This window comes from Mastomys coucha, unplaced genomic scaffold (assembly GCF_008632895.1).
Source record: "Mastomys coucha isolate ucsf_1 unplaced genomic scaffold, UCSF_Mcou_1 pScaffold8, whole genome shotgun sequence".
Taxonomy (NCBI): Eukaryota; Metazoa; Chordata; class Mammalia; order Rodentia; family Muridae; genus Mastomys; species Mastomys coucha.
The window spans coordinates 60,738,185-60,753,159 of NW_022196914.1; the positions used below are offsets into that span (position 1 = coordinate 60,738,185).

A 14,975-nucleotide genomic window follows, 5' to 3' on the forward strand; every position below is an offset into this window, starting at 1 on the left:
ACAGAGTGAGTTCCAGGACAGCTAGGGCTATACAGAGAAACCCTTTTTTTTTGCCCCCCCCCCCAAAAAAAACAAAAAACAAAAAACAAACAAACAAAAAAAACAACAGTATTTCCTGAATAGTATGAACTCAAAACAGGTTATTAAAGAAAACCAACATCCAGCTATTTCAAACTTTCTCTATAACTTAACTGAAAATAACACATGACACAGTTACCCTGCCAGGCATTGTAAAACACTAGGTAATCTTGGCACTAAGGAGACCAAAGAAGCAAACCAAGAGTTCCAGGTCACTATAAACTTTATCTTAAGACTCTGACTCAAAATAAATGGATGGATGGATGGATGGATGGATGGATGGATGGATGGATGGATACATTAGAGCAGTGAAGGGGATAAGATTTCTTTCTATTATTTGGTAACTATTTTTTTCAAGATGGGGATTCACTATTGTAGCCCTGGTTGTCCTGGAACTCTTTCTGTAGACCAGGCTGGTCTCAAACTCAGAGACCTTCCTGCCTTCCTCCTGTCTCTGAATCTTGAGTGCTAAGATTAAAGGCTTGTCCTACCACCACCTGGCTAATCTGGTAACATTTAATAAGGAATCTTAAAAAATAACAATAAGAAATGTTTACTCTCTTTTAAAATAAACCAATAGTACCAGTCATGTAACTCAGTGGTTTAGAGTATACCTTGGGTTTGAGGCCAAGAATAAAAAAATAAATAAATAGACAAATATTGCCTTTCTACCTTAATAACATATCAAGTAAACCAAAGTTACAGAATTAATAAAAACCATTAACACTTCCTTCCTGGTAACTTTATTTCAGAATAGTCCTCTGGGTTACTAGTGTTCCGCTCACCTCAAACGTAAGAGAACCTTCCCTCTGGACTGCAGAACAGAAAGAACACAACTTAAAGCCAAGTAAAATTTTTCTTTGTCTATCTTTTTGGAAGCTATTTTTATTTTTATTATTTTATGTGTATGGCTTTTTGCCTGCATGTGTGTTTGTGCATAGTGTGCATGCCTAGTGCTGTGGGAAGGCTAGAACTGGAGTTTCATATGATTGTGAGTTATCACATGGTACTAGCAATCCAATCCAGTCCTCCTAACTGCTGAACCATCTCTCAACTCAAACAGAAACACATGAAAATTGTAGAGCAATAATACTATATGACATTTCAATTGATGAAAACATAGTATGATTTTTAACAGGTAAAACTTGTCATGCTGGGCAGTGGTGGCCCACACCTTTAATCCTAGCACTTGGGAGGCAGAGGCAGGTGGATTTATGAGTTCGAGGCCAGCCTGGTCTACAGAGTGAGTTCCAGGACAGCCAGGGCTAAACAAAGAAACCCCGTCTCAAAAAAAACAAAAAAAAAACAAAAAAACAACAACAACAACAAAAAGAAAAAACCTTGTCAAACTTTTCTCAACGCTTTATGATAAAAACATACAATATCTACTTTTCTACCTTTCTGAAATATGTATACTAGTATATCTTTTTTTTAGTTTTGTTTTATTTTCTTAGATCTATGTGGCAGGCTCTTGCTATGAAGCTCAAAAGAGCCAGGTACTCATTCTGTGGGCCCATGATAGCCTCAAACTTAGCCTCTCAATTGCTGGGATTAAACAGATGCACACCCATGCACAGCTCTCAGGTAGTCAATGAGCCAAATATGCAAAAGTCCATCAGAACCTCTTGCTCCCATCCAATTACAACTTAGATTTTAAAAAAAAAAATGATTCCAAATCTTTCTAATATACTGTTAATATCTTATTGAAGCACACATAAATTATAAATCTGAAATGCTAGATTTAAAAGTTAGTGAGCGGGTGAGATGGCTCTTGCCACAAAGTCTGACAACCTGAATGCATAGCAGCAGCAGTGTGCAACTTCCAGAATGCACACTGACTGCCACAATCTCCCTTTTCACCTCCATACAATCACCAGGGCATGCATGTACCCACACACATACACACAAATAAACACTGCATATGCACAATAAATACATGTAATAAAAAAGTGTTTTAACTGGTAACATTTGTTGCTTGGGAGTTGGGGCTAGGAACCACAGACTTTTAAACCACAAAGAAACAAAGGTAGAAAGACTTTTTTCAATATTCCTTTTGTTCCTTTTAATTTTTTTACTACACAAAGCTACTGTTTTTGACAACAAACAACTCCTAATTTGCCGAGCATAGTCGTGCATGCTTTTAATCCTAATACTAAGAGACAGAGGAAACTAATCTCTGTAAATTGAAGGCCCAGACTGATCAATAAGGCAACTTCTAGACTCCCCAAGGCCTGTCTCAAAATAAAACAAAACCTCAATTTGAACATTTTTAACTTAAAACTCATGGGGCCAGTGAGATGGCTCAGCTGGTAAAAAAAGGCATTTGTTGTCAAGCCTGACACCTGTCAATACATGGAACCCATATGTTGGAAGAGAACTGACTGACTCTCAGGCTGTGTGTCCTATGACACTCACAAGCTATGACACTCCCGTGAACAACCAGGTATGGGACATATATACAAATGTAAATGTAAGTCATAGTATTAGTCAATTACACAAATATCATAGACCTTTCATTCTGAAAAGATTGTGTGTGTGTGTACACGCACGCACATGTATGTGTGTTTCTAAGACAGATTCTCCCTATATAGCTTTTGTGTGGCAGTTTCCTCAAAATATAACCTCTGAGTGAGAAGCTTAAGATATTGGATATTCCTACAGAGAAATCTGTAAAGCTCAGGAACCAACAACTCAAAGGCTTCAGAAAGTCCCTGAAACTGACCAGATAAATGAAATCTTCCCACCCCAAGCAGTAAAGACTACTGAAAGGCACTCTCCAGCCTGCTGAACTGCCTTTATGTTGTAAAGAATGTTAGGTTCCCAGCTTTCATGAGCCACTGCTCATGCTGGGTAGGCTTTGATGATACAGCTGTCTTTGAGATAATTTATGATCAATTACTCCTATTCTTAAATGATTTTATTTGTAAGAAGCAATCAAATGTACAGAAAGCTCCATTTGAGGGTTGAGGGTAGGAGGGTGTTCAGTAGATAAAGTGCTCACCCACCAAGTGTGAGGAATGGAGTTTGGATCTTCAAAACCCATGTAAAAGCCAGGCAGTGGTGGCACATGCCTTTAATCCCAGCACTTGGGAGGCAGAGGCAGGTGGATTTCTTGAGTACGAGGCCAGCCTGGTCTACAGAGTGAGTTCCAGGACAGGCAGGGCTACACAGAGAAACCCTGTCTCAAAAAACAAAAACAAACAAACAAACAAACAAAAAACCCACGTAAAAGATAAGCAGGCTTAGCAGCCACCACTCAAAAAGCATAGACAAGGGATTTCAGAGGCAAGCTGACTAAACAGAAAAGACAAAATCAAAAAGAGACCTTGCATTAGTATATAAAGTGAAGCATAACTAAGGAAACAACATATACCCATACATGACATACATGCACACCAAACACACACACACACATGCATAAAGAACAGACCAGAACAGAAAGAAAAAGAAAAGCAAAGAACCATTAGATTTCAGTTTATAAGTGTCTAAGGCTGGGTGCAAGTCAGTGGATGGTGCCTATGTGGACCTAATTTGGTGCACAGCAACAACAGGAAAGCACACAACGAAAAGAGTACAATAAGATGCTCACTCTCGCGTTGGGGTGGAAGCCAAGGATTTCTCAGGTTTCTTTTCTTGTTCCACTGAAGAACTGTTAAGTACAAATAGAAGCACACTTTTTAATAAATTAATATTTTAGCAATTCTCTTCATAGGCAGAAAAAATTCTCTTAGCTTCCATTTTTAATACAATATACTACAGCATTTTATTAATAATATTTAATAATCATTTATTTCATTCATGCCTATACAGTGAAAAATAGCTCAGTGAATGCTGAGAATGAGCTTGATTCCCAGCACACACCAGCCAAAAACAAATAGGAAGAACTTTTCAGTCAAAAACTCATCAAGTGCCAATAACCTGCTGGGTCCTAAATAATAATATTTTCCCCCACTAACTCCTTAATGAAGAGTGACTGTCAGCCCTGGGAAATGAAGCAAGCTAGATGGCTCATCTCCAGAGCTTCTTCAACATAGCCAAAGACCTGGCAAACGCAAAAGAGGCCTATCCTGAATAATATGCTAAAGCCACCTACTACACCACCAAAACCAGATTTATTTATTTATTTATTTTGGTTTTGAAGCATTTACTGTTATGGCAGAGAGTTGTGATGAGTGAAATCATGCACCACTTTCTCAGGGTGGGCCTGAGGTTAAATATCTTTTGCAGAGAACAGTGTCTGAAAAGGGGAGCTAAGAGGGTAGTAGAGGCAGAGAAGAGAAAGAGGGAAAGAGTAGAGAAGTAGAGGCCATGGCCATGTGGAAAGAGGGGGAAGGGAATGCAGAGAGGGGGGGAGCAAGAGGGCAAGAGAGAAAGGCAAGAGTAAGAGAGCCAAAAACAGATTTATAAGATTTCTGCCTTCCACCTCAGGATAACTTTAATTAAAAAAATTAAAGCTTTGTTCATGAAGAACTTGTGATCCAAACTACACCATTACCAATGAAATATGGCATAAAAACTATATTCCTGGGCTGGCAAGATGGCTCAGCACGTAAGAGCACTGACTGTTCTTCCAAAAGTCCTGAGCTGGGATCCCAGCAACCACATGGTGGCTCACAACCACCCATAATGAGATCTGATGCCCTCTTTTGGTGCTTCTGAAGACAGCTACAGTGTATTACACCAGAGCGAGTGGGCCAGAATGAGTGGGGCAGTCCCGAGTTCAATTCCCAGCAACCACATGATGGCTCACGGCCATCTGTACAGCTACAGTGTACTCATAAACATAAAATAAATCTTTAAAAAAAATTATATTCCTTTATATCACATTATATCACATAAGAAATAGAAACTACACTACAGCCCAATAACTAAAACAAGAAGAAGCCTCTTTAACTCTAGGAGATAAAGAAGGACAGCATTATCATCCCAGAGAGCAGTTACTTGATATAGCATGGCTGTGAGTGCCATACACAGGAAGGACACAGGCTTAGACCCAAATGTATCCATACTTATTTGTTAGAAGCTTTATCTTTAAAAGATAATACAAATGCTATGAATTATTCAACAAGCTTCTGAACAACATGAAACTGTTCTCTAAAAGTGACATACCATTACATACCCAATGAAACAAAGCATAAATGAATTTTACTTACGTCATTGGATTGTTATCTGGAAGGTAATATATGAAGTCTCTCATAGTCATTTTTGAACGATCTTGTGGTCTCTGGCTTTCATTTGTAGAAAATTTGTTTTTCCATTGTTTCTATATACAGAGATTTTATAAACAGAATAATTTCAGATGCACTAAACTCAAATATATAATTGGACTATAAGAAGGTTAGACTATAGGAAGTCTGGGTCAGGAGGCTAGCCTGGACTATACGAAGGATGGCCTCAACTATAGGGAGACTGGTCAGGAGGATGGCTTAGACTATACATAGGAAGGCAGGGTCAGGAGGATAGCCTGGAGCATAGAAGGCTGGGTCAGGAGGCTAGCCTGGAGTATAGGAAGGATGGCCTCAACTATAGGGAGACTGGGTCAGGAGGATGGCTTAGACTATACATAGGAAGGCTGGGTCAGGAGGATAGCCTGGACTATAGTGAAGGCTGGGTCAGGAGGATAGCCTGGAGTATAGTGAAGGCTGGGTCAGGAGGATAGCCTGGACTATAGGAAGGCTGGGTCAGGAGGATAGCCTTGACTATAGGAAGGCTGGGTCAGGAGGGCAGCCTGGACTACAGTTCACTCACTCACCTTCTCCTTTCTCAGTTCCTCTTTCAACATCTCCCTCAGTTTGCGGGCTTTATAGATTCGGTATCTGTCTGAACACGGCTGTTTCTCTTTAGCTGGAGTAGGGTTTGGCTGTGGCGCATCGTGATTAACTGTAGATAAGGGGTGACTCTGTGAGGGGGCACTGCCAGATGGCTGAACAAGACTAGCAGTGCTGGACACTCGCTTTCTTCTCTGTGAAGAGGCAGAGGACAATGTGCTGGACTCTGCAGCACTATTTTTATCACCAGTCTTTTCATCACTATTGGAATTAAAAAGAGAAGGAGAAATCATGACTCATCTTTTTTATATATTAGTTTTAAGACTGAACAAAAAGAAAAACAAACATAAAAACCAGTAACTTTTCAGAGTTGTGTTGATTATAATAGTTACAATAAACACTTTTTAAAACTTTCTCAGCTTTAAGTGGTAGCTCATACTTCCATTCCTAGCACTATGGAGGCTGAGGGAGACAGACTGCCATGAGTATGAAGCTAGTCTGGGTTACACAGTGAGCTACGACCAACTTGAGCCACCTACCAGGTAAGACTGTCTCAAAACAAACAGAGGCCAGGGGATGTCTCAGGCTTAGGTGTACTTCTACTGTCAGACTTCCCAGCACTGACATCAAACACCTGCAATTCTGACTCCAAAGATCTGATACTTTCTGGCCTCCATGGACACCTGCACACATGTGGGATTCACAGTCAGTTTCTCTCTCTCTCTCTCTCTCTCTCTCTCTCTCTCTCTCTCTCTCTCTCTCTCTCTCTCTCACACACACACACACACACACACACACACACCCTTTTTTTGTTTGTTTGTTTGTTTGTTTTTGTTTTTGTTTTTCAAGACAGGGTTTCTCTGTGTAGCCCTGGTTGTCCTGGAACTCACTCCGTAGACCAGGCTGGCCTCGAACTCAGAAATCCATCTGCCTTTGCCTCCCAAGTGCTGGGATTAAAGGTGTGCTCTACAACCGCCTGGCCAACCTTTTTTTAAAAAGCTAAACAAAATATCAATATAGTATAAGTAAATTCTAAGGAAAATTATTAGTCTTTTTCAAAAAGTTATTCCTTTTCAAACTTTAGTTCCTAAGCACAATAGAAAACATTAATATGCTGAATTCTTTGAAGTACCCAAAAACCAAAAAAACCCAAAAACCAAAACTAACACACAGAACAAAGCTTAATAAGCCAATTTTTAATAACTAGAAAGCATAGAGGATTGGATTTTTGTTGTTGTTGCTTTGCTAAGTGTCCATAACCTCAATACTCAGAAGTGGAGACAGAAGGATCAGAAGTTAAAGACCATGCTCAGCAATACCGTGAGTTTGAAGCTAGCTTAGGTTACACAAAACCCCAGCTCAAACAAACATACAAAAAAGGCATCTAATCACTTTAAATTAAATACTGGCTATGGTACAGATTAGATATAAATTGTTCAGAAATGGAGTTGGAGTCATAACTCAAGGTTAAGAGCTGGCTGCTCTACCAGAAAACCTGGGTTCAATTTCCAGTTCCCAGATAGCAGCTCACAACTGTCTATAAGTCTAGTTTCAGGGGATCCAAAGTCGTCTTTTAGTTACCATGGGCACCAGGCATATGGTGCACAGACACACACAAAGGCATATACACAAAACATTTAGAAAGTGTAAAAAAAAAGCCCAGCATGGTGATACACTCCTCTAGTCACAGCACTGGGGAGCCCAGCTGGTCTACAAAGAGAGTTCCAGAACAGCCAGAGTTACACAGAGAAACCTTGTCTCAAAAAAGAAAAGAAAGCAAATGGACAATAAAAGGAAAAGAAAAAGAGAACAGGAATGTAGCTGAATAGAATTAACATTTATTTCTAATAATTCACTATATTGTGGTAGGATAACTTGGTTGACAACATTTTTTTTTCCAAGACAGGGTTTCTCTGTATAGCCCTGCCTGTCTTGGAACTCACTCTGTAGACCAGGCTGGCCTCAAACTCAGAAATCCGCCTGCCTCTGCCTCCCAAGTGCTGGGATCAAAGGCGTGCACTACCACCGCCTGGCTGGTTGACAACATTTTTCTTATCACAAGATAGTTATAAAAAAGATTTAGAATGGGCTGGAAAGATGGCTCAGTGGTTAAGAGCACTGTCTGCTCTTCCAGAGGTCATGAGTTCAATTCCCAGCAACCACATGGTGGCTCACAGCCATCTGTAATGGGATCTGATGCCCTCTTCTGGAGTGTCTGAAGATAGCAACAGGGTATTCATATACATAAAAAATTTAAAAAATGCTCTTTACACAAAGAAAAAATAAACTTTTAAAGTGATATACCATTACAGTGACACATTGTAAATACATATTGAAATACATTGTACTCCATAAATATGTACAATTACTTTGTATCAGTTGAAATTTTAATGTTAAAGTATAGGGGCTGGAGAGATGATTCAGTGGTTAAGAGCACTTGCTGCTTTTCCAGAGGACCCAGGTTCAATTGCCAGCACCAACATAGCCGCTCACAATTGTTCGTAATTCCAGTTCCAGAGTACCAAATACCCTCACACAGACATAAATATGGGGGAAAAACATCAATGCACATAAAAGAATAATAACAATAATAATAGATTATTTTAAAAAGAAACTGAATCAATAATTTAAGTCTACTTTTATCCTATTTTATCATTAGTTCTGTATAAAAATGGAAGCTGCTTTAACATATAAAATAATCTCTTTTAAATCCTCTCCTTAAAGCTGAAGATAGATAAAACTCAGTCTAACATGCTCAAGGCCCTGAAGTTCAGTCCCTAGCATGAAGCTCTTAGAATGTAACACATGAATCACTGGTATTTTATACGTTAAATGTATACTCTGTTGGTTTCTACAACTAGCAAACGAATACTCTCATCAAATAAGGACCAAGGCCAGGGATGTAGTTAAGCTGATAGAGAGCCTGAATAGCATGCAGAGCCCTGGCTTTCATCCCCAGCACTACATAAACAAGCCATAATGGCACAAATCTGTAAGCTCAGCATTCAGAAGGTAAAGCAGGAGGATTAGAAAAGGTGTCTTTTCATGTATAGTGAGTTCTAGGCCAATGTGAGCTAGATTAAACTCTACTTTTAAAGAAAAAGCCTGCTAGGCCTGGTGGCTAATGCTTTTAATGGCAGCACTCAGGAGGTAGAGACTTCCAGGCAAGTCAAAGCTACATAGTCAAATCTTGTTCCCCTAAACAGACAAACTATATGTGTGTAGTATGTACATACATATTCACGCATATGATATACTCTAATTGTCAACTAAAATATTCTAGAGCATGTCTTAGGCCTATGGCCTATGGGAATTTATAAAACATCAATCATTATGCATTCCTACATAGTTAACAAAAATTTCCAAACTCCTTGGAGCAGTGACCAATATTGGTATTTTTATTCTAAGCAGAAAATTTTCAAACAGATCCAAATAAAAAAAATGTTGAAATCATGGTGCATTTCTGGAATGTCAAAATAACACACAGCACCAACTCTGATTAACAGAAGAAATGTTGTTACTATGCAAACATGATTTGTACCATCTCCCTGTCACATAATGTGATTACTTACTGTGATTTACTGGCTTCTACCTCTGTATATTACAAAACACTACAGTCATCATACTAACCCGTCACATCTTTAATTTATACCATCACCTTTTCTCCATTATTTTGTTTTTTGAGGCAGGGTTTTACTATGGCACTCTGGCTGTCCTAGGGCAGGCTCTGCCTCCTTACTGCTAGGAGGAAAAGTTGTGACACTAAACCAGGCTCTTATCACCTTTTCCTGAAACTAGTAAATTTGGGGGAACTATTCTGCCATATCACGTGCAAGGCAGTTTATGTAATCGTATCTGATCTCACACCATTGTCCCAAAGGAGGTACTAACTTCATACTAGCAGGAATAAATTTTCCCTAAGAACGATCTACTTAAAGTTGTTAAACTAAATAGGAGAGTCCTAAATTCAAATGTGTTATTTGTCGCTAAAGCCAGGCTTCTTGATTCGGGAAACATAGTAACAATAATAAAGAAGTGCACACTCAAACCAAAATAAGCAACCTAAGCTTCTTCCCTTTGACAAACGCTGCAGGTGTGGCTCAGTGGCAGGGCGCTTGCCTGCTTGCCTAACACTCCATGAGGCCCTGGGTTCAACCGCATCACCGTGTGGAGGGAGGGAAAAAAAATTCAATCAGCATTGGTGCTCTCCTTTTAAAAATAAATATTCACAAAATGAAAATCCCAAAGTGCTTTCAGTGTAAAGTACTCCAGGACAATTAATTAAATTTCCAAGTGACGGTGCGTCTATATTCTTGACTCAAAATTGTTAAGTCTGGATTCCCATCCCTGTAAGACACTGTCTCCTCGAGAATCTTAAGATCGTGACAGAATCAGAGTAGTGGCACCCTCTGATCACGGAATAAAACTACAGCTAGAAATGGTTTCATCCTGCTCAAATTAAAGGCTTGTTGCAGGAGAGACTCTCCGTGGTAAAATCCAACAGCTTGGCTTCATACAAGACCTTACCTGCTCCCGGGAGCCGGTTCCTGGGGTTCCGCTCCCCCGGAATCCACCGCAGGCACATCTGTGGGCTCCGCTGGCTTCGGAGCAGACTCGGTGACAGGCTCGGGAGGCCTGGGAGCCTCTGGTCCACGCTGGGGATTGGGAGCGGCGGAGCCCCTGGTGCCTACACCAGGCCTGACATTCGGCTTCACGCTAAGGCGTGCCCTGCGGAACATGGCGGAGCCAGGGGGCCGAGAGCAGCGGCTCCACGGCCGCGCTCAGCCCAGAGCCCGGGCCGCTGCCCGAGGGCTGGGACTCTCGCCCTCCCACACGTCCACAACCCAGCCCGGCGCTGGCTACCGCTGCTTTGTGCCCCCTCCGCCTCCTCCGCTCTCCTGCCACCGCCTCCTCTTCATGACCCTGCCACACTAAAAGCTAAGTTTCTCCTCCCCGCGTCCCGGCTCGCAAAAGGTGCCGGAAGTTAGACGTAATCACTCGGCGCCGATGATGACGTCAGATTCTGGGCGCCGGGAGCCATAGCAACTGCAACGCTACGTAGCTTCGGTTACCTGTGAACCAGAGATTTTTTTTTTTTTTTTTTTTTTTTTTTTTTTTTTTTGACTCGAAGTCATATACTCTTTCCTTTGTAAGACCTCAGGAGTTGTTGAAAAGAGAGAGCGGAAGCAGCTGAATCCTCCGGCTCAAACTTTTATTTTCTCTCCGTGGTGGTAGAGTTTGAACCCAGGACCCCTTACAAACCCTGCATATTCGGCATGCACGCTGCCACAGAACTTCCATCCCCAACCTACTTAGAGTGAATCTTTTATGAACTATTAAGGAGTTCTTGAGAAGAGTCAAAGTGTGCAAGAATGCAGAGCCTGGTGGTGCCAGCCTGCAATCCCAGCACTGGAGAGACGGAAATAAAGACATCACAAGTTCCAAGCCCTGGACTATCTAACAAGACTTAGCTCAAACATACAATAAGATAAAATAGTATGAGAGAAGTGCCTTAGCACCAGTGCATCCCCAAAGCATAGAACCTGTTTGTTTTAGGTTTTTCGAGACAGGGTCTCTTATAGCCAAGGCTGGCCTTCAACTCTTGATCCTCCTGCCTCCACAGGCTCAATGTTGAGTTTACAGGCATGTATGGGCTACCATACCCTACTAGGAAAAAAATAAGTTTTAATTATGGAGGGAGCGAGTTTGTGTGGGTGCCAGGGAGGCCAAAAGTTTACAGGTAATTGTCAGACTCCTGATGTAGGGTGCTGGGAACCAAATAGGGCCCACTGGAAGAGCAGGTAATGATCTATTGAGCCATCTATCCAACTCCCAACCTCCACCGAGAAATTTTAAATTGAGTAAAAAGAAAAAAAAGTGAAATTCTGTATGAAGAAATTGCAAAGAGAAGCTGTGAAACACTTAATAGGAAAAAAAATCCACTATATGGGCTTTTGTACACTTTAAAATAAAAACTATGGGCAATGTCAAAATAATACTCTAAGCTTTGCACACTAATGTGAGTATTCTTAGTCTGCTTCTAGAGATAGCAATGGAGCAATAAATAAGACATTGTATGTTACAGAGGAGAAAATACAAAATAAATTAACAAGATCATTAAAAATATATTATGAGATCAATAAAAGTATATGATGAGATTTCAAGGGTGATGTAAGAGTCCTACAGTACTGGCAGTAGGGTAACTTGACAAGAAAAATAGGTATCAAATTCCAAACAAGCCTGGACTGCATGAAACTCTTTCAGAGAGGCACACACACACACACACACACACACACGGGGGGGGGGAGGGAAAGGGAGAGGGAGAGGAAGAGGGAGGAGAGGGAAAGGAAGAGAGAGGGGAGAGAGAGATTGTTTCTGCCATAAAGAAATCCACCTGCCTTTGCTACCTTAGTGCTGGGATTAAGAGTGTGAGCTATCATAAAGGGTTCATAAATCCTTTCGAAAATAGAAAGTTAAAGGCAGACTGGCCTTTATGAGACCCTGTCTCAAACTCAAACACATACACACACACACACACACACACACACACACACACACAGGAAAGAGGGAGAAGGGGAGGGAGGGAAAGGGAGTGGGAGGGCACACAAAGAAAACCTGAAGGAGGTGGGAGTGCAATTCAGTATTGAGCATCAAATAGATGAAGATGCTCAAGAAATCTCAAAATGCCAGGAGTGATAGCTAGCACATGCTTGTAATCCCATCACTCCAGACGTAAGGCCAAGACTGAGAGAGGAATTATATGAGTTTGAAAACAGCCTGTTCTGAATAGCCAGTTCCAAGACAGCTAAAGTTACAGATCAAGACTTCATTAATAAATAAGTACTTGAGAAATAATACCATGCTAAAGATACCTCAAGAATGTTGTAGTCACTGCTGGAATATACAGCTTTCTACAGCAAATTCTTATGCAAGGCTTTTTCATAATCTTGTGTTCTACCTAAGAATCCAAGATGTCACAACTTTGTAGATAAGAAAATCAAAATGATTTAGATTTAATTCCCTACTAGTAAAGGCATAAAGCAAAAAATTGATTTTATAAACATTTTATTATGTTTTATAGATGTATTTTTATTTTATATGAGTAAGTTTGCTTGCACATATACATGTGCACCATGCACATGCATGGGGGTGGGAGCCTTAGGACAGTGAGAAGACAGCGTTAGATTCCCTGGTATTGAAGTTATGGATGGTTGTGAGCCACTCTGTAAGTGCTGAATAACAATTGCTCTTTACTGCTGAGTCATCTCTCCAGCTCTTCCAACAAAGTAACTTTTACTTAAATATATCACAAGACAGGTGTTACACAAGTTTGTGAAGTAAGTTGTTGGTGTCATTGGTAATTTTAAAATTCTACAATTTGGAGGCTAGAGAGATGGTTAGCAGTTAAGCACTTGCTTCTCTTTCATGAGGACCAGAGTTTGCATTCCAGGACCCATGGCAGGTAGTTCACAGATGCCCCTCAGTGCAGCTCCAGAGGAGACAACACACATACACACACACACACACACACACACACACATGATACACACACACATACATGATACACACACACACACACAATAGACAAACAAGCAAACAAGTTTTCTCTAGTGTTTGCCATGTCCTTCAGCATCTCTGAAGACAAGAGTCAGGATCTAATTATGTAGCCTTGGCTATCCTGGAACTCTGCTTGGTGTGTAGACTAGGAATTCGACAAGACCTATCTGCCTCTTCCTCTGAAATGAAAGGCACACTCCTGGTCCTCTGGCAGAAACTCTCAATGGATTCTGTGTGCATGGTGTACATCCTTGTAACCTTACAACTCAAAAAATATAATTTCAGGCATACATTCAGCCAAAACACATATACATGTAAACATAGATTTTATACATATAAAAGTTAATATGTATATTGTTGCTTTTTTAAGCAAGGGAAAGAGAGTCTCACTGTAGCACAAATTAGCTTCAAATGTGCAGTCCTGTTGCCTCAGTCTCCCAAGTTCTAGGATTACAGTCATACTCCACCATGCTGGATTTCTCTTTCTTCTTAATATGATTTGTTTTTAGGTGCTGGGATTCAAATCCAGGGGTATGCATACTCTAAACAAGTATCTACCTTTGGGCTCTATTCCTGATCCATACCTGGTCATTCATCTCTATTTACAACTGGGCCAGAAAGTCCTTCCTCCTCCTTAGGTACGCAAGAACAGGCTCACGGAATAGCCACAGTTCTGAGCAGGACGGGGTATGAAATAGGGAGGGCAATAAGTGTGCAAGGCTCTCTGAGGTTAAAAGAGCAATAAATAATTCCATATCGAATGCTACCGTATACTGCACGTGACCAAGCATTTCTCTTTTCTTATGAGCACATGTATATGCTCGTGTGTATCTTCGTGTGTGCACAAGTGCATTTGGAGGTGAAAGGACAAGTTTGGGTGTCACTCTTCAGGAGCTGTCCACTTTTTATTAGACATGGGCTCTCACTGGCCCAGACAGCACCTAGCAGGCTAGGATGGCTGGACACAGGGCCCCAGAGATCCACCTGACTCCATCTCCCTAGTGCTGGGGGCTATTATGTTCATCTTTTAATGTGGGCTCTGGGACAAGCTCATATCATTGTCACCTTACCGGACTCATATTAATCAGTTGCGAAGAAAAAAAATGGCCTCTTCATTTTAAAGATAAACAGAATTTCTATCATGAAATAATGTAGTCTAGTTGACAAGACTAATTGTTAAAACTAGGCTTTTTCTTTTCTTTTCCTTCCTTCCTTTCTTCCTTTCCTCTTCCTTTAGGGCTGCACTTTTAATCCAGTCATCCCGCCTCTTGATGCTTTTTCTCTTAAACTACTTGACTCTATACATTAAGAATTGGAAAGGTCACGTTAACACGTACAGTTGGGGTACACTGTAGCATACTTTTGTGTGTTTTAAAAATATTCCGCAATAAAACTTTTTTTTAAAGATTTATTTATTGTAAGTACACTGTGGATGTCTTCAGGCACTCCAGAAGAGGGCGTCAGATCTCATTACAGATGGTTGTGAGCCACCATGTGGTTGCTGGAATTTGAACTCCTCTGGAAGAGCAGTCAAATTTTAGCCACTGAGCCATCTCTCCAGCCCCACAATAA

The 14,975-nt window shown here is 40.7% G+C and overlaps 1 protein-coding gene across 5 annotated transcripts in view; it reads right to left on the reverse strand.

Moving 5' to 3' along the window:
* Bdp1 (B double prime 1, subunit of RNA polymerase III transcription initiation factor IIIB) overlaps window positions 1-10,814 on the reverse strand; it is a 90,172-nt gene extending 79,358 nt beyond the window's left edge. For all 5 annotated transcript variants that reach the window (XM_031360709.1, XM_031360706.1, XM_031360708.1 and 2 more), the window contains exons 1-4: window positions 10,374-10,814; window positions 5,831-6,107; window positions 5,232-5,341; window positions 3,668-3,727 (exon numbers count right to left, since the gene is read on the reverse strand). In XM_031360709.1, the coding sequence (XP_031216569.1) occupies window positions 3,668-3,727; window positions 5,232-5,341; window positions 5,831-6,107; window positions 10,374-10,585 (659 nt within the window). In that variant the 5' untranslated portion in view covers window positions 10,586-10,814. The remainder of the gene's footprint in view (window positions 1-3,667; window positions 3,728-5,231; window positions 5,342-5,830; window positions 6,108-10,373) is intronic.
* Window positions 10,815-14,975: the final 4,161 nt, after the last annotated feature.